Raw genomic sequence first — 20507 nt, 5'->3', positions numbered from 1 at the left:
GGGTTGGATCAAAAAATTTAATTCTCCTGAAGTATTTTGAAGTATTTTTTCGAGGAGAATTAAATTGTGATCCATAAAAATACTTCATTTTGAAGAAATACTTCATTAATTAACTATTTTTAAGACCGTTCAAACACGAGATACGTTTAATCTACAAAATGAAAACTTCATTAGCATGAACTTTTTTACTTCTCTATGAAAGAATGCGTAATTGGATTCATTGAAGCGGTTTATACTACCCGTATAAGTGGTTGCATAATAAGATCATCAGAAGACTCGCCGACATAGGTTACTTGAATTATGTTGGTCATACAAGAGAGATTAGCTCAGGTTCTCACCCGCGAAAAAAGGGTGATGAACCAAGTCCTCAATGGACTTTTCTCTCATTTCATTCGAAAGAAGTCTAGGACAACCATACTTGAGAATTGCAAATTAGCGATGCTAAATAACGTTACTCCGTACAATAGTTTTCACCACCCTTGGCGAAATTTTACTGTAAATCACATTGGAAAATTGGTGAGGCTTCCCGGCTAGGAACCACAGAAGAAGCTCTATAATGTTAGCCTGAACTTCCCTCATCCGCCAAATGAACTAGACGTCAGGAAAGAAAAGATCATCTGATAAACCCTGGAAGAAGTAATTCCTCAGAAAAGGTCGATTTCTTGGGGGATCCTTGCTTTACCATTGTAAACGTACTGCAGTTCCTCCTTCCATGTCTGCATAAACATAACATCGATGGGTAGTCAATATTTGTTTGCGATGTACGGAGTAATAGTCAGTACTCAGTTACGAGAAATGGAATTTTGTGTTTTTGCTAGTAGACGCTTACTTCATGTCGGAATGCTATTCGCAGCTTGGGAACATTAGTTTTGTGAATGTCATTTCCTTCTGGACCTCTCAAGAAATAATTATCTCCAAGCCAGTGCAGCTGGTCGGTCCATAAACATGAAAGATATATTAGACAAAAGAACAAACCATTTCGGTGAAGAAAGATTTAGACGAGAAACGCATTTTTAGAGATCTAAAAGATACAGTATAATTTTTGTAAGACGGTATATATGGTAAGGTGTGATCATAAATTCATGATCCAAGGTTCGGCAAAAAGCTTGAAAAGGTCACCAACTCACCAGTAGGACGGTCCTACTCTTAAGGATCGTGTTAAAAAAAAAAGACGGTTATTGAACTATCGGAAGTATAATAAGACCATCAAAAACTAGACTGAATCATACGAGAAAACGTCAGTCTGATTTCTAACCTTAGCAGCATGAGTGAAACCAGACTGGTACACAGAGTTCCGGGCTATCTCACACAGATCACAAGCACTGAACTTCCACACCTGAAGATGGCAAATTAGTGGACAAGAAAAAGATGAAGTGATGAACTAAAAGAAGCGCGACATATCTAAACTCTAAACTGCTTACCTGGGCAGCTACACTGTATTCTTCAATAAGCGCTTCCTTTGTCAAATGAATTTGTAGAGGATCATCGGATGAGAGTGAGACATTTAAACCTCGCTGGAAGTACATTGGAAATGGATTGCGATGATAGTCCAGAAAAAGGGAATTGTTGCTCAATGGAGACATAGCCAGTCCAATCTGTAAATACGATTAATGGGAATTAATTCGTGTTTAGTAGGAATTAGTACCACTCGTCAAATTATGTTCTTTGGCCCATTATCAAAACAAAAGTTGAATGCAGTGGAATTGTTCTGGGACATAGCTATTACGGTTTTTGTTTCAAATTAGTATTTTCGGTCGTTTTGGATTGGGTATCTCACATGTTTGAGTCTACTCGGCTGTTTTTCTCGGGTTTGGGTCGCGTCAGTATTGCTGATGACACTAAATGGCAGTCAAACATTTTCTCCTGTGTCATGTAACAGTATTGTACGACTGATAGCAATTTGTACAATTCTTGAGCGCTGAGATGCTAACCTGAGCCAGATAATAGAGATATTGAAGTACTGGAGATTTCCGCAAGTTGATCCCATGCGATATATTATGGCATAAGAGAAATCCAGCAGCCAAATGATCAACATCACCAGCCTGTAAACATAAAGAAATGGTGAAACCATATATATTTATGAACAGAAGGGATAGAAACTGAGATTGAACCCAGAAGAGAACCTCTCCACAGTGAGGACGGAGTTTGATTGTAGGTAGTCCTTTAGATTCACGAAGCTGCAGAAATATACCAGAACAAATTAATTCTCTGAAGGCTCATATTGACATCAATCGTCACTGAAAAAGTCACATAATCTTGATGAAAAACTCGATGAGTCCAATAATTTCATTCCATAGCTTAAGATTATTCCACTACAACTCGAAAGGGAATATTTTATTGCTAGAACTCCTAGGAGCACAATGTACAACACTCGTATAACTAAGTGCTGCAAAAACAAAAGCATCAGGACCCATCAGCCCATCATTAGAAGCTAGTGACCCGGTAAAAGCAATCTCAAAAGACAGGCTGTATTGCTAGAGTACACGTAGCATAATTAACAAATGCATGCCAAGTTTACAAGCTTGTGCTTTGTTTAAGCAGATTTTGAACAGTGAAAATCGTTGGCAAAAGTCTTCTGTGAAGTGGTATACTAAGCTCATCTGAAATTAAGCTTATTGTTGCCAGGATAATGAGGAGAGGACAAACCTTATTCAGAGTGTACAGATTGGCATAGCAATAATACGTGTAATATGAGAAAGCAGGATTGAATCCGTTAGTCCACTCCGATGGCGTGGGCATATGCTTTGTCGGGCGCCTCTCTGGTTTACTCTCATCATCCACCAGATCAAATCCAACAACCTGAATCATAAAAGTTGAAGTTGTTTCTTCTAGTTTTTGAGAAAAGTAGCAGTAATACAATGAAATGTATTAATAACCACGACAAAAATCGAAATGTACTCAAAATTCATGACAAAAATAGCAAAACCCACTTCAAATTAATGGAGGATGCTAGAGCCTAGATAGAGTTACAAAGTATGAATGAATCCTATTAAGGCCCACCAACTTCCTATATCTATAAGATAGCTAAGGCGCCAGAACACTTCGCCATGAATAAAGTCACAGCGCTGCTAGTCCAAGCTATAAGTTGCATCAACCTGCAACTATGTTACCTTGACATCTAATAACAGTTATGTTACTTTTGACTCTTTACTTTGGGCCATATCCATGGTCAACATGACATCCAAGGAAATGGAAGGGAATTGTACCCGACATTTACACCAAAACTTCTCCTAGAGGTGGCAAAAAGACAGTTCCACATGACACAGAGCAGAGAGAGCTAGGACGCCAAGTATGAGGCATCTAGTATACTATTTAATGAGTTTAATCTTACAGCCATATCTATAGAAGATCTCTTTATTTTACTCTAAAACACTAAATATTTCAAATTTACAACTGCATATGGAGTATTTGTTTTGAAGACATCTCCCTGAACCCATATCGTAAATAATGAACTGGGTCCGTGTGTTTAAGAAGTTGTGTCGTGCCAAGTCTGACAATTCGACAGGTACCCGTATCCGAAGCGAGTAGCACAGAATAGTAGTGTTTTCGTGATAATCATGTCTAATAATCTGATCGATAAAAACAATCTACCAAATAAATCATGATGAGAAGGAAAAATTGTGCAAATGAGAGTTTATTCTCTTGAGCTGATCGTTTACAAATCATATTCTTTGGAATTTATTATGGGGAGGAAGATGGATCCACTGACCTGCATCAAAAACACATGAAGCTGGGGATGCGTATTTGGATCAACAGAGACCTCAAATAATGGGAGGAATATATTATCTATGATGTTCTGGAATGAGGTAACTATTCCCATGCCTTTGTAGATATTATAAAGCCTCGGCAGCTACATAAAATATAAAGACAGTCATTAGAAGACTCTTTCGCATGACCAATATACAGCCAGATGAAAATTCATAGACAAAACCAACAAGCTAAGACAAATATCTGGACTAATCCACAAAGAAAGTCAATTAACTATGATGCTAATTGATTAGCTTGGAATTCTAAGCCGCACAAGTACATACCAGTTGACACCAGTTGTTGACAAAAAACATCCAATATATGGACTACACCCACGAGGAAAGAAGAAAATATCCTGAGGATGAGAGTGGGTCTGACCAATTGAGTGTGATACAAAATTAAGACATTCCAAAATGAAGTTACGAATTGATTAGATTACATTCTGCACAACTTCAAAAGTGATTACTCACTGCATCTTATTATGAATAAATCTCTAAGAATCTTTGAAAGTCCTAAATCATCATTGAGTAACTAAGTAACTAACTTAATCATAAATAATCAAAACAAAATAACAGAAATTCATCAACTATCTTGCCAAAGCATCATGTCATCCTCGGTAAGATCAATAATCTGAACTTCATCATCCTTCGTGACACCAATAATCTCTACCTCATCCTCTTTCGTGAGATCAATAATCTGCACGTCTTCTTTTGTTAAATCTATAATCTCGACTTCAATTATTGGAATCTTCAAGCTCCTTTATCTCTTCAATTTTATTGGGTAAATTAATCGGATTGAACTCTTCAAGCTCCTTCTTTACCTCCTTCCGGAATAATTTATTAATTTGCGATGGCAAGACCTGCTTCCTATGTACTCCAAGGCTTTTGTTTTCGACATGATTTAGCAATGCCATTTGACCCGACCCGGTGATGTCCCATAACTCGACCAGAGCACATAAATTTGGGTCGGGTCTGAAGACATTGCTAAATCATGTAGAGTACAGAAGACTAGAGTACACGGAAGCGAGTCTTCCCATCACAAATTAACAAATTATTCCTGAAGGAGATAAAGAAGAAGGTTGAAGGGTTCAATATGATTAATTTACCCAACAAAATTGAAGAGGTAAGGAGGTTGAAGAGTCCACTATGATTAATTTAGCCGAAAAAATTGAAGTCGAAATTACATGAAGATTTAGTGCAAATTATTGATTTCACGAAGAATGATGAGGTTAGGTTGAGATCATTGATCTCACAAAAGATGACAAGGTTGAGATTATTAATCTTAGCGAGGATGACATATGATGCTTTGGCGACTAATATAGTTTAGGAATTTCCGTTATTTTGTTTTGATTATTTATGATTAAGTTAGTTACTCAGAGATATGATTTAGGAGTTCCAAAGATTATTAGAAATTTATTCATAATAAAATGTAGTGGGTAGTTCTGCAAAATGTAATCAAGGTCGCAACTTTGTTTTTTAAATAACAGTTCGGAATTTGTCTTAATTTGGTATTAAACTCAATCGTAGACCACTAGACCCACTCTCATCCTCAGGATATTTTTCTTCCCGCCCCTTAATTGACTTTCCTTGTATTGGATGTTTTCTGTCACCTTTATGTACTTAAGCTGCTTAGACAACCAAGCTAATCAATTAGCATCACAGCATTCAGGAGAATGTACCTGAATTAACCACACGGCATTTTCGCTGTATATCTTGTTGTTGATAAACCAACTGGCAAGCTGGTCCCATTCACTTTGCTTCCTCCCATATATAGAGATTCTATACTCCGCCATCTGTAAGAACAAAATCATGAGTAACCTATCCAAACTTAAAAAAAAAATAAGAAGGTGGTGTAATAGAGGCAAGCACAATATATCATTGTGTTTGACATGTAATGAAGCGAATTTCATATTCGATTCCCATCACTCCCAAGTCCTAAGTCATGATGCTATCTCAAAGTAGCTTTAACCAATGAACCAAATACAAATCCAGCTAATCTTTGATGTTAACAAGAACAATTAAATTGCTTTTGTCAGGTACTCAGACCTGATATTTGCTAGCTTCAAGGTCAGATAAAACTTCTTTCGTTACTTCTGCCAGAAAACGTCCTGCAATAAACATTTTAAGAATATTACTGGGATCATTATAGAAAAAAAATAAATTACTAATTTCCTCCAGAAAACAAGGAGTTTGAATAGCCTTATTTGCCAAGTCAGGTGAAAAAAGGGGGGAAATGGCTTAATTCTGCACGTCTAAACAAACCTTGGATAAGATTATCCTGCTTCAGAAAGATTTCTCTGAGCCTGCTTTGCCCACAGGGATTATACTTAAGATTGAACTTGTCAAACCGATGGAAAGTCGTCTTATCAGCGTGTACATCCAATAGGTCAACATTTAAATCATACCTGAAAACGATTTATCGAAAAAGAAGGCATGGACGTCAGGTCTCAATCTTGTGGAAAATAAACAGTTTAGAAGAGGTAAGCATGCCATACCCCGTCAAATCCAAGCTCTCAAAGACTTCTTTTAGTGTTAGATACTTTCCATCTCGAAAGATGACAACCTGCACCACAACAATCAAATGATGAGCAACCAATGTAAACTTGAAGAGTTGAAGTTCAAACTTATTAAAGCAGTGTAATGAAAGAAGAGAAGAATACATCCTACCTCGTCAGGTTCCTTTCTTAGCTTGGACTTTATAAACCGAAGAAGATGCTTTTGGTTCATACAAGCAGAATGGTGTATGTGGGTATCAACCTTTCTAATGTTGTAGAAATCACGATGTGGTGCACTCTTCTGAGCCAAAAACTCCCTGTCTGAATTTACCAACAGATAAAGACGAAATTTCTGCATATTCAGATGTATGTTAAAATAAGCCAAAAAAAAAAAAATAACAATCAGCTGAACAGTTAACAGTCAAAGGTAAAACTTTACCTCCTCCAGAAACCGTAGTCGGTGATAGCATGCAGAATTAACATTTCCTGTGGAAACAACCTTTAGGATGTGATGCATATCAGTGAAGAATTGAGTTGCACTTGGAACAGGGAAAAGCTCCACGGTGTCTGGGAAGAGAGCGAAATACGTCAAGTAAAAACAATCAGAAAGTTTTGTATGTAAAAAAAATCCCTTCCAGATATGCAATGCTTACCATCTTTGCTAGCATATACATGCATCACACCATCTTCCATTCTGCAGTCATGCTGATTCAAATCAGTGGAAAACCAAAATTAGTCAAAAATTACGGTATATTCAGCATGCTCATCAGTTTATGCCAAAAGGGGGAAGGTTTAAGATAAGACAAACTGTTCCATGTCCCACAAATATTTGTCAATATCCGTATCATTGAATAAAATACAGAAGGCAATTAGTTAACTGGTTAAAACTCACATCACTCTTCTCGACAGGATAAAAGTGAAAAGGGTCTTCATTCTCTCCGTTGCTAGTAGCATTTACTGGCTTGCACCATGGTGCAACTTCTTCCTGGTAAATATAGGACTCCCTTAATTTCAAACACTCACGCAGCATTCTTCGGACTTCTTCTTCTTCAGAGTTTAAAGGCACTATTTACATTACAAGTAAATCATAAAAAATAAGTTAGGTGATGGGTTAAACAAACAAAGAGCAACACATACTGAAACAATGATGCACAAGAAGAAATCAAAACAATTGTACTCCGTAGTTCACTTGTGCATAAAAAAAACTTCCCAGAATTATAGTTCACGAGCATTAAAAATTCGGTGAATAACAATTGACAGCAAAGAAGCCAAAAAGTATCTTGTAAGGCAGTTTTACACTAAGATAGTATAAAACAGAATTTACCCAAGTGCCCACATCAAAAAAAATGTCTGCTCCCGGAAAAATACGGAGTAATAAAAATTCCACTCTACCAAACGCACCACACAATAGCTAACATTGTGTAACTGTACATCAACTTCCGACTCAGCTTTACTAGGCTTATACTATGGACGTATGCGACATTGTCCCCACCAACTGTGCCTAGCATGGGGGTAGTAATCATTCTGCGACATAAGACACAGTCTTGTCCACATGAGAAGCTCAAGAACTCTTCTGAAATTCGCAGTACTAACATGACAAGGGTAAAATCTATAAAGCTGGTACACCGTACATGATATAAATAAACATGCCAGAATTATTTAGAAAAAAGTTAGCGAAAAAGAGTAGCATCCCTTGCACACAAAGAACACTATTATTGTATAACGTGAGATAATATCGGTCAAGACATTGTTTGTACATCAAAGTCAAAAAGGGAAATATAAATGAGATGGAGGGTGTATTATTTTTTGAAGTATGATGCACGAGAGTGCAAGACCATATAAGACGATACAGTGAAGGTAGCATTCAGAGCTCAGGCAGCTCACCTGGTATTGCAGCTTTTAAAGGTAGAACTGTGTTAAAATCATTTTCCTCAGCCTCAGTTGGTGCCATATCTATCTCTACATTGGCAGGCAAATCTAGAATAGCTTTCCTCTCGCAAGCAGCAACTCTATGCTTCTGAGTCTGCGGCAAACCAGGAATTTTCTGAAAAACAAATCACCATCCTTAAAATCCATCAACAGCGAAATTTAACTCGTTGCTAGGTCGTGAAAAATGATATTTTGATATAACGAAGAAATGACTTTAAACAAATTCCACCAAAAATGACGAGATGTGAATTTGGTGGTATATTTTCAGTTCTGTGTACATGCCAAGAAATACTTCAAAATTATATTTACTCTACATTTCTTCATCCCACATTCATATGTTATACTCCTATTCTGTTGAATTTCCCCAAAAAGTGACAGGTGTAAAATCCCAACTCTGGAAAAGGTAGCATCTTGACTTAGCGGTCTCTGCTATGGTATCCGAACTAAAAATTGACCTAAGATTACTTCAACTTTAGAAGACCATAAACAAAACCAGATGTCTTCTCAAGCTTCCACCCACTTCTCATTTACTGTACAGTATGAATTAATTTTGCTTAAAAGATATAGCCTCTAACGACTCGAGAAAGAGTTCATCTAGCCTATTAGCCAAACATACACTTACAGAATCTGCAGAACTCTTAGTATTCTCTTTGATAGGAATGGCATCTCTATCCTGAAGCTCTTTGCAATGCCCATTCGAAGGCACTGTATTTTCTAATGGAACTTTGTTTATAGTTTCAGAACCGATCTCAGTACTGGAAGTAGAAGTCCTCAGTGAACTATCATCCCCTGCAGATAAATAATTAGTGAATAGGAGGTTATTCGTTTATTAATATTTTACAAATACAGAATTACAGCATAGATTCAAAAAGGCCAAAGACAAGAAAACATCATTAGCGGAAAGACTCGAAATGGGAGATGTAATAACTATAAATTTATAAAGGCTGAGAATATTAGGGCATTAGCTGGATAAGATGATATGAGGGAAGGGAAGGGAAGGGAAGGGAAGGGAAGGGGAGGAGAGGAAGGGGACAAGGAATAGAGATATAGTACTTTCCCTTCGAATCTTTCCTACGTTCCAAGAATTTTGATTTGGCTTGAAGCTGGAGAAAGAAGTCCTATATTTCTCTTCAGCTCAATTTCGTGTCTAGAAAATTGCATTCGTCCCTCTCCCTCCCCTCCTTTTCCCTTAAAACCACTCCATCCAAACAAAGTTAAAGAGTTCAACAGCCACAAATCCACGATCACTACAAGCAATCCTTAAATAAAAACTATCAACATGCAATATGATTTTGTAACACTGCGTTGCAGCTTCAACGTTCAAGCAATACTAGATTATCTTCTATGTAAACCATATAATTGTATTGGTCAACAGATACGCTTTAAAACACAATCAATGTTGGACATAATTCTACCTTTCTAAGTAACTTAGTAAGGATCTGAAGCAAGTGGCAAATCATGGAGCTTTCAAAGGGGACAGGGATTTGAATTCATGACCTCAGGTCTAAAACATTGACTAGTCAATCATTGGGTCAAGGGGCCAAATGAGTATCCTGCCGAATTGTGTATTAACTAACAAAACAAGCAGGGATTGGCCCATCCGACATAAAGGACAGCCTCTACTTTGAAAGAAATACCCAAACCAATGGTTCCAGTAATGGTAATTACACAAGTAATACAAACAAGACTTCCTGATTTATTTATTTTCTTTGGGGTGGAGTCCTACCAGGAGGTTCACACATAAGTCCGATACAACAAGGCGGGAGTCAACATTGGGACCTAGTATACCCACAGCCAGTACCTTAACCACTAGACTACGACATTCTTGTTCCTATCTAATCAATGTCGTCTACACTCTAATATTGAATCCATTTCGTCATCGCCGAAGAGATTAACCATCTCACACTAAATCATCCCCAATCAAACTACTCCAACCCTCATTTCCAACCTCAAAAATCACCAAGGTATGTCACATAGACACATACTACATAAAAACCTCATCAAATTGATTAAATTTAAAGCTCAAGTACTCCCACCATTCCTGAATCATGAGGCGTATTTTAAACAAAGGTAAACAAATGATTGGGACGGAAAGCAAAGTGAGAAAACCATTATCATTACCATTTCTAACCTCAAAAAAATCATACTACCATACAAAACCTCATCAAATTGATTAAATTTAAAACACAACTACTCCCACCGTTCCTAATAAACAAAGGTAAACAAATGATTGAGACGGAAAGTAAAAAATCATTACCATTCCTAAGAAACCTCTGAAGCAAAGGAATCTTAGACTTATCAAGAGAAGAAGACAAAGGAACAGCAGAAACATCATCAAACAAAACACCGCCAAAATTAGGAACAGATGAAGAAATCCCATAAGAAATAGCTTTATTCAAATTCATATTAAAGTTTTCAACTTTCCCTCTATAATCTTCATCTTCTTCTTCTTCAACATCAAACCCTTCATTAACACCATCAACAACAACATCTTCATCATCTTCATTATCGTCTTCGTCTTCAACTTCATCATCTTCAACAACATCATCTTCTTCATCTTCAAACCCTAATTCACCATCAATCAATTTATGATCTGGGTATACTACAACTCTACGTCTAACTTCAATAAGACGTTCAAGGATTTGATCAACACTACGTTTATGAATAAAGAAAGCTGAAATCGCCATTAATGAAGCTCCAAAGAAAGCTGCCATGGCTAAATGAAGTGATGTAGGATTTGGGTCCATTGTTTAATGATTGAAATGAATTGGGTTTTTGGAATTTGGGGATTTTGATGTATAAAGATTGAATCTTTTGAGGGTTTTACGGCATTTTTTGGGTGATTGTAGTTGTTATTTTAGGTTGGAAACAGGGGATAAACTGGAGTGTGTGTTTTTGTTACGATTGTATACTTGTTAAGTTGTGAGTGAAGTGATGCTAAAATGTTATGATTGCAATTTGCACTTTCAACAACGGGATAAAAAGGTTTGTTTACCTAGAGTTCTAAACCTAATAAAATTTTACCCAATTTAAATAACTCGACCAGAATAACCCGATTTATGTCAATCTGATACCGAAACCCAAAACCTAAGTTTGAACAAAATTTGAATTGACCCGACTAAGTGTTTATCGTTGTAAATTGATACTCCCTCCATACCATACAAATAGTAATGTGGTAAAAAATGGAGTTTTTAAGAAAAGAGGGTAAAATAAGGGGTAAAGAGGGAAGAAAATATGTGGGGTATGTAATTGTGGGTTTAATTGTGAGTTGGTAGGTGAGGTATGTAGTGGCATTTTATGTAAATATCAAATAGGTATAAGGATAATTTGGTAATGTTGTGGGCCAAATAAGAAATGTTACCATTGGTATGGTACGGCCGTATTAGGTAAGTGTTACCATTGGTCTGATACGGAGGGAGTATTATTCATAAATAACTTGATTATAGCTAACTCGAAGATGGCTCGCACTCGAAATAACTTGGTCCGACCCGAACCTTGCAAACCTGAACCGATTGATCCGTTTATTAGATCTAGTTTACCCGTTCGCTTAAACTAAGTTCGTATTTGTGAACATTGCCACATGTTAGGCAGCTTGGGTGATGATTTATTAGGTAGTAATTACGAATTAATTTTACGATTTATTTTTCTAAAGAGTCACAATGAAATATGTTGTTGAGAAGATTTGAATCTAAGTCTTGAATACCGCCTTTCATCAATTTACAAGCTAAATTAGCTAACATCTATACGTCATGACGTATTTACGTTTTCTTTTTTTATAGTCGCTTTTGTGAAGTGATGATAAGTTATGATTGCACCTTCAAGAAGGGTAAAAGAAAGAGTTGGTTACTTGTTTGTCTAAACTACGTTTGGATTTCTACACATCAACACATGTAAGGTAGGTCGAATGATAATTTATTAGGTGGTAGTTACGTCATTTGTGATATATTTAACCGGCACCTCTAGGGAAAAAAAGGTTGTTTAGTTGTTTGTCTAAATTACGTTTGTATTAGTGCAAATGTTAAATACAAACGAGTGATAATTTATTAGGAAGTAGATACGACATTACATATTTAATACTCCCTCTGTTCCGGTCATTTGTTGTCTTTTTCCATTTTGGGGTGTCTCAATCATTTGTTATCCTTTCTATTTTAATAATGAACTTGATGAGTAATTTGATCATTCTTATTCAATTTGTTCCACTTGTCATTTAGTTATTGGTCTTTTCCTCATTCCTTGATCTTTGTGCCAAAACAAAAGGACGACAATTGATCGGGACGGAGGGAGTATGTTTTTCTGAATACTTACGTTTGTACTATCAGGTTTTATGTCGAGTTATGTTGTACTTAAAACATACTCGGTAGTTAGGCCATGTTCTTTTGGAATGAAACGAATCTGATCTGAACTGAACTTATAGGATCTGAACTGAACTGAAATTAAGTGACTTTAAGTCCAAAAGAACAGGGTCTTAATGATCTCATGAGATGAAGATCTATCTAAATCTAATACTTGTATGAGATCCAATATATAACGACGTCGGGTTAGTCAAGTTTGCATCCATGGAAGATGGTGGAGGAAAATATAAGAAGGGTCAAGGTTTAAACCCATAATCTTTGACCTGTATATAAGTATATTCACCACTCAACCATTGAGTCAAGGAAAGCCAAGACACGAGTGATAATTTATACACCGTATTTATATACTCGGTATTTATATACTCTGTTTGTATCAAGCTGGTTTTTCATTTCTGTCATACTAGGAAGTGAAGTGGAAGTGATGCAACGGTTCGAGTCTGTTAATGTATATGTTTAGTTGATGTGAAAATGCAAAATCTCCCAAAATTACACATTTCATACAAAAATTACGGTTGCTCAATAATTCATAGAAATCCTACGCGAGTGAAAAAAAAAATAACACTAAAATTTAGACTACTTGATTGCGAACTAGCCAAGACTTTAAACAAATTACAGCAAGAAGCAGAGAGTGCAGAACTGCAGACAGACAGAATGAACAAGTATAGACACAAATCGAGAGCAAGTAAGATCAAACTATCCATAAGAATGACCTGATCAGTAATCACATGTCTGAGTCGTGTTTACTCGCCAAACACAGCTCGTGGAGCTCATTTAGTACCCATTCCTCACCTGAATGACCACCCAGCACCAAGACTCGAGTACCTCCGACCACACACGTGCTATGGCCCCAGGCAACCTTAGGGGGCTGTCCTGGCACGTTAAGGGTTCTCCAGGACGGTTTATCTTCTGAAGGGTCCAAGAGGAAAAGCTGGGAAGGAGAATGTAGGGCAGCGATTGAACCTCCGAATACAATGATTCTGCCACATGGCATGCTTACAGCCACGTGATCGAGCCTTGGAGGAGGAATGACCCCTCCTTGGCTACCCATACCGGCGGCGCCGCAATCTATTTGCCTCCATTGAGGGTTTTCGGTTCCTATGTCAATAGTGTAGGCTTCGCCTGACCGTAGCCTTAATTGTCCGCTTTTGACCAGTCCTCCGAACATGAATATCTTTGTCCTCCCGTAAACAGAGAGCGAGTGGCCGAGCCTAGATGGTGGGGACCATGATGATGGTATTTCCTTCCAAACCGGACGGTCTGTCGTGAGATCGAGCAAGAATGTGTCACTGAGGAGCTCCCCAGAATCTGTGCAACCTCCGAATACTACTAACTTGGTCCCGTCTATGGTACAAGAGCTATGCCAAGACCGACGGACAGGAGGAGTGCCACCGAGTATTTCAGTCCATGTCGGATGTTTGGCATCCAAGTCTAGGACAAAGACGTCGTTAAGCAACCCTTCCCTACCACACCCACCAAATACAACAAGACATGACCCGTTGAGACACGAAAGAGTGTGGCCCCACCGTCCAGGAGGAGAGGATTTGACAATCACTCGACGCCACTCTGGGTGTTCTGAGTCGAGGTTGAGTACGAACGTGTCATCCATAGGTTGCATTCCTACACCCTCCCCGCCAAATAGAACAAGTCGGTTTCCCACTGCACATGCACTGAAATTGCAACGTGAAGGTTCGACAGAACCTCCTACCGTGAACTTCCTCCAAGAAACAGCCTCAAGGGTGGTTAGCTCCCTGGCTAGCCGAACCCACCCCAAATTTTTAGTCATCAACTCTAAATTACCAGTCACTTCCCTTCCCCATAAACTTTGACAAACCATCTTTCTTACATGCTCATTTTTCGTCAGTTCGTATATTCTTTTGCAGGTAGATCCAATAGATGCTACATCTCTTGGAGTCAAGCGTGAAAATATGTTATGCGCCAAAACATCGTCAGAAAGATGGAGAATTCCACACAGATCTCCACCCTTTGAAGATAACTCGTCTGAGTGTTCAATTTGATGCTCAAATGTCTGTTTGAAAACCGGGTACGAAACATGGTCAAGATTTACTTTCGCTTCAGTGAATATCTGAATACCTATAACATGGGTAACAGTACCATCATCGGCATAAATTGGTTGAAGCCTAAGCCTGTTTACCAAAGGAGTACCGTCTTTTCTGAAATTGAGAAGCTCTCCTTGGAACTCTATACCGTCTTCCAGACATCGCCTCATCTCAGAAACAACAACAGGGTCCACCAGAGGATGTCTTCTTTGAGCATGCGGGTCTCTGTACTGTAAGAAACGACTGCACAAGAAAGTCATAATGATGTCAGTGGAATTCCTTACAACGAGTTGACGATTACATCTATCCCTAACAAAATCATGATAGTTAATTGTAACTTCTTTTCGTTGGGAGCTTAAAGGTCAAATGTTATGCGGTTTTACTCAAACTCTTGTGTAAGGCGACCTTACATTGAAAAGGCGGTCATTTATCACAAGCTCACCGATTGTGAGTCGCCTACTTCTAAGATAGTTCATTAACATTATGAAGAAACTCTTAGATCATACTCACTCTGTCCCAATGAATAGTTTACATTTGCTTTATTTTGTGAGGGGGAAATAAAACAAATATAAACTATTGACTGAGACGGGGGAGTAATAAAGGAAGCCTTGACCTTTGTCATTCACTAATTTCGAATTTAGATTACATTGCCATGACCATAAATATTTTCCATAAAACAACAAGTCCAATATTCGGATATGACCGGACGTTATGCACCCGTGTCGGATAGTTCTAACCGAGTCTGAATAACATAAGCATAAGCTACTAGACAATGGAAGATTTTCATCATTATTAGGAAGACAAACAACTATACAAAAGCTTAATAGACAATGCATAGTGTGTGTACCCACCACACTTCCACAAACATGTACTCTTATTGTAATGTCATCTATCAAAAAACAAACCCTTATTTTGTTTTCATGTTCCTTGAACCTAAAATTTTAAAAATGTGGTCATTTCTTTGTTATCCACCCATCACCTATCCCTCACTTTGTTTTTGTTTTAAAGCACATTTGTCACTATCACCATATTAAAAATTATAAACTCCAAAAAAATCTTAATTTTGAGAAAATACACAAAGACTCTCTGTCGGTCATTTATTTACCTTTGTTTTTAGCACACAATGACCAGAGAGAGGATATGACCATTTGTGATTATAGTTAATGAATGACTAGTGGACAATAGTGTCTGGATGATCAAATGAATAATAGACCTAAAATGGAACACGTAAACAAAAGACCAGGACGGATCATATATGGGAGTAGTAAAGCTACCATTTATATCTTTTTTTTTTTTTTTTTTTTTTTATGACGAGGGGTTTAATTTCCGGGCATATGCAATACTTTGCAAATCACGGATAAGACATCTTAAGATGACAGGTAACAGCAGCACTCCCGTGTAGGAAGTCAAACCCGGGACCTCTCAATTCGTTACCAATTACAACGCTTTGAGACACTCCCGCGCTCCACTACACCATTAGTCTGAGCTAGGAGCTCTAGAACATCATAAGACCTAAACAATTGGAAATTTCCTTTGTTATTCTACTTAGTTATTTACGAAAAATATTAAATTTCATGTTTTCATCGAGTTGGTGTACAATAACGTGATACATCCGTATACAAAGATCAAACACACTAGTAAAAGTTTAAAACCCACCAAATTAACCTCATAAAAATTACCAAAATAATACTCCGTACTCCTTACGTAGTTACATAAATGAATAAAACATCCTAACACAGAGAATATGTAAACAATTGACCGGGACAAACGGAGTACTTACCAATTGCGACCGAGGATTTCATTAGCAGAATAACCCGTATAAATCTCGAAACTGGTATTAACATAAATGATCGGAGAATCAATCTCAAGTGCATCACATACAACAATTGATGTTGGCATTGGTTGAGGTTGATAAAAATAATTGCAATTCATATAATTCGCATCATCTTCTTCTTCTTCACCATCTTCATCGTCTTCCAAATCATCATCTTCTTCATTTTCTGCTAAGTTTTGCATCAAATCTTGCGTTTTCTGAGGGTATTTTGGTCTTTTACTATTATGAGATTTCATTTCTTCTTCCTCATCAGCTCCTATAGCTTCCCTTCGTTGACCTTTCATTTTTCTTGATCGAGTCGTAAAATAGAGTGTTCACAGTCGATAACAGTGGGTTATGATTATTAAGGTGTTTTCGGTCTAAAGTCGATAAACAGTGAATAATCGCCTCGTCGCCTTTAGTGTTTGATTAGTGAAGGGGTGGAAATGAAATATAGGAAGGAAATGTTTGAACTTTGAAGTATGAAGGGAAGAAAGAAGGTAGTCCACGGTGGAGTAGTGAGAACCACGTGTAAGGAAAGATATTTTGTGAAAATATCTAGTAGCCTAACATGAAATGGAACAAGGTCCACGTCATGGTCGGCCAAGATATTTGTGAGTGGAGTAATATATTGATATTTATTTAGATATTTGTTGATAGTTGACTGCTTGTAGATAGAATCGTAGAAATGGAGGTGGTGGATCATACATTCATACCTATTGGTAGCCATGGTAGGTATATCGTATATACCAAGAGATTGAGAATCAAATTTTGTAGACTTTAGATTGTAGAGATATTATTTCTAGAACTTTCATGATTGATCTCGACCCGTCCGGCCTATAAAATAAGCGGATATGTACAATGTATTTTATGATATTTACAAAGGGTCCGCCCACTAACCTGTCCAAAATCCGCCAAAACACCTGTTTCGGCACGTCTGACCTAAGTCGACATAAATTAAGGCACCTTGATTAACAAATATACGATCACAATTTAAAAGTAGACCCATTTCAACTTCGTTTTATGAGTACCTCATGTATGGGCCTTTCTTGGACTGAAAATGCCCAACATGAACCGAGCTGAACGAAACTGAGTCCGAAAAATAAAGGGGTGTATCTTCACCGGGTAATGTGGCATGTGGGCATGTACAGAGTCGTGCAATGAAAGAATAACCTTTTAGACTGAACTCAAAGCTTCATTAACAACACACAAGGCGCGATTGCGCAACAGTGATTCACAAAGAATTAAAGCAAGAAACTAGAACTACAAACACGTGTGGTCGGAGTGACCTTAAGGCTAAGCATTATCACACTAATGGAAATAAAACCGTACCTGAACTTTATAATACAAAGAGAATCAAAGTCGAAATTATGTTTTACCATTAACTCTACAAGATATCATCGTAGGCAACAATCTCTCTATTATGCTTGAATGGCGGATCTAACACTGCACTATTAATTGTGGCATTTGGGTTGACGATGGCTGAACTCAGCCTCTTTGCCCTACCGTGTCTACTCAAAGGCGTCTCCCCCTTTAAAAGCTTCGACAAATTTGAATTCCTCCTTCGTCTTTCATCGACATTGTCTTGTGCATCATCATCTTTCATGTCGCTTTCCCACATCACTTGAACCTGCAAGTTAACAAAACGATGACCGGCATGCATCACAACCTATCCAAATGAATCTTAGGCTTTTAAAACAGGTACACAAACAAGCATAAGCTAACAACATCACTAGCTTTCATAACAATGTCGTAAACAGTTTTCCATCACAGATCAGTTTCCCTTTAAGCAATGATAAATACATTCAGCGAACAATTCCGTTCATTTTAGCTCCCGGATTTAGAAATCTAGCTCTCAAACATTTGAAAATTCAACTTCTCAACTCATTATGATGTTAGTACTTAGTACTTGGTACCATCATACTATGGTAAAATACTCCTGAAAACTCCATACTTGAAAAACCAAGTATTCAATCCTAACATCACGAAGAATAATGACACACTCGGACCAAATTAACGAATATTCAAATGACTTGCCCTTAGTTTAAAAAAGCGTACCTCGGCATGAGGCGCACAGGATTCAAAAGGCGCAAGAGGCGCACTGGATCCAAAAGGCACAAGAAGCGCAACTCGTGAGACACACTACTATGCAATTTCATATTTTTTTTTCCAATTTATTAATTTTACCCTTCTCTTCTCCCCCTTATCCCTAATTGTCACTTATAAAACACATGTGAGCAGTGACCCCTCTTTAAAAACCAAAAAGAAGTATACATGTTCTTCTGAAAAATTAGCAGGCCTCATGTGCATATGGGCACGTGCCTTGCACATTATCGCTTTGGGAACCCATCGCCTTAGTGCGCCTAACACCTTCCCAAACTAAGGAATTGCCTAATGCTTACAATAACATTCCCTAATTCCTACAATACCTCTCTATATACCACAAAACTTTTGAGGTGGTATAAACAATCAGCAAGCAATCCAAGCTATAGTCGTCAGCGCAACATCAAAGAACAAAATTTACGAAGTTTCCATATTCAGAACTTGGAGAAAATCGGCATCACAGTATCACACAGAGGTAAGCAAATTGCTATGTTCTTCAACTAAATCACAGGGAGCTTCAAAAGACTAAAAACCAATAAAATTTCTATATTCATTGAAGGCTTAAGCCCGAACTTCATGTATCAATCTAAATTGCAGTTCTATGTTCATCAACTAAGTCACACAGGGAGCTTCAAAAGACCCGAAACCAAGTAAATCTCTATGTACATCAAAGGCTAAACTCAAACTTCCTAAATCAATCTAAATTGCAGTTTCCAAACCCTCATAAAACCCTTAAAACAAAAAATTCGAGCAAAACCTCAATACGACAATACCTATCTAAAGACTCAATATACAATATCACTATCAAGTATTCGCTCCGTTCCAATCATTTGTTGATTTTTTTAATCAAGATGGACAAATAATTAGGACCGAGGGAGAGCCATCTTTCTTGCAAATTTGCTCAGCTGAAAATTTGCAATCACCCAATTACTAACAATCGGGATATCGACCCTATCCCGGGTGCATTGTAAAAAGTAAAGACGGTTTCCCTCGTGACTTTACCAGCTAAGCTAGCTAACCATTGCTAAAACGGTCTCATGTTAATATAATGCTAGACCAATTCAACTAATTATGAAACCGTCTCGTATAAAAATTAGCACAAAACAACACAGTATTCCAAGAATTAAAAGTATTCCAACTAAAGACAGTCTCAGGAATTAGGACTTAAACACAGATCACCTCGTGACATTAGCAGCTAAGCTAGCTGACATTTGCTGAGACGGACTCATGTTAATATAATGCTAGATCAATTCAACTAATTATAAAACCGTCTCACACAAAAATTAGCGCAAAACAAAACAATACATCCAAGTATTAAAAAAGTACCAGGTGCGAGTCGATGGAGATGGGAAAAGAGGGATCAAGCGATGCCGCGACAGCAGAATCGGCACCGGAAAAAGTCCGAAAAGAGATAGAACCAACACCAAGCGGGTTAATCCGGATCCGAGAAATAGACCCGTATATCTCGAACCGGGCTTTCAAGTCCAAGACGGAGCAGCCCGTAGGAATCCCAAGTACTAGTAAAGCGGGTGGTGCGGCGGGTTTATCTTGAGGTTTGTCTTCTGGTGATGGAGCTCGTGGTTGTGGACGACGTCGTTTTGGGTTGGAGAAGGGTTGGTGAGGGGAAAAGTAGAGTTTCTCTCTCTTTCTGCTCATTCTCACCAATGGGGTTTTGACTCTTTGGTCTATTCGCACGCCAATTTTAATGGATGACTAATCAAGTGTGAGCAATTGGTCCTCGTATAGTCGTGTATGGAAAATGAAGGGTGAGTGGAGACAATTAAAAATGATTGTGAAAGGGTGGTATCTAATTTGGGCGTCACCGGCACTATCCGTGGTGTATTTAGGCAGTTGTGTTTTGTGTACTAGTGTTTTGCTTAGAAAACCCCGTTCCCTTCTTTTGGATTGAAATAAGAAAATTAAATTGAATTGTGTTGCGATTATAATTTTAAATTAACTGATTTATAAGACTTGATAAGTGGATGGAAACTCTGTTTAACTATTTTTGCTTC

The 20507-nt window shown here is 37.7% G+C and overlaps 3 protein-coding genes across 4 annotated transcripts; all 3 read right to left on the bottom strand.

Annotated features, from left to right (window-relative positions):
* Positions 1–259: 259 nt before the first annotated feature.
* Positions 260–11132, bottom strand: LOC141644212 (AMP deaminase-like). 2 transcript variants are annotated; one of them, XM_074453680.1, is made up of 19 exons: positions 10428–11132; positions 8793–8959; positions 8126–8285; positions 7134–7306; positions 6895–6946; positions 6681–6808; positions 6414–6593; positions 6242–6309; positions 6009–6151; positions 5793–5854; positions 5426–5539; positions 3710–3850; positions 2647–2799; positions 2124–2177; positions 1932–2042; positions 1422–1595; positions 1256–1336; positions 830–928; positions 260–716 (listed from the first exon to the last, which is right to left on the bottom strand). In XM_074453680.1, exons 1-19 carry the CDS (start codon positions 10915–10917, stop codon positions 645–647), a joined length of 2622 nt encoding a protein of 873 aa, XP_074309781.1. In that variant the 5' UTR covers positions 10918–11132; the 3' UTR covers positions 260–644. The 2 variants fall into 2 exon arrangements, with proteins under 2 accessions (XP_074309781.1, XP_074309782.1); XM_074453681.1 differs by having other exon boundaries at positions 8126–8264; positions 10428–11080.
* A 1866-nt stretch (positions 11133–12998) lies between these two features.
* Positions 12999–17076, bottom strand: LOC141644206 (adagio protein 3-like). Its single transcript, XM_074453675.1, has 2 exons — positions 16360–17076; positions 12999–14822 (listed from the first exon to the last, which is right to left on the bottom strand). Exons 1-2 carry the CDS (start codon positions 16695–16697, stop codon positions 13244–13246), a joined length of 1917 nt encoding a protein of 638 aa, XP_074309776.1. The 5' UTR covers positions 16698–17076; the 3' UTR covers positions 12999–13243.
* Positions 17077–17566: 490 nt separating this feature from the next.
* LOC141644205 (uncharacterized protein At1g27050-like) lies at positions 17567–20249 on the bottom strand. Its single transcript, XM_074453674.1, has 2 exons — positions 19822–20249; positions 17567–18022 (listed from the first exon to the last, which is right to left on the bottom strand). Exons 1-2 carry the CDS (start codon positions 20149–20151, stop codon positions 17780–17782), a joined length of 573 nt encoding a protein of 190 aa, XP_074309775.1. The 5' UTR covers positions 20152–20249; the 3' UTR covers positions 17567–17779.
* Positions 20250–20507: the final 258 nt, after the last annotated feature.

This window comes from Silene latifolia, chromosome 2 (assembly GCF_048544455.1).
Source record: "Silene latifolia isolate original U9 population chromosome 2, ASM4854445v1, whole genome shotgun sequence".
NCBI classification, from domain to species: domain Eukaryota; kingdom Viridiplantae; phylum Streptophyta; class Magnoliopsida; order Caryophyllales; family Caryophyllaceae; genus Silene; species Silene latifolia.
The sequence above is the reverse complement of the archived record's forward strand: the minus strand, read 5'-3'. Positions and strand labels throughout refer to the sequence as shown.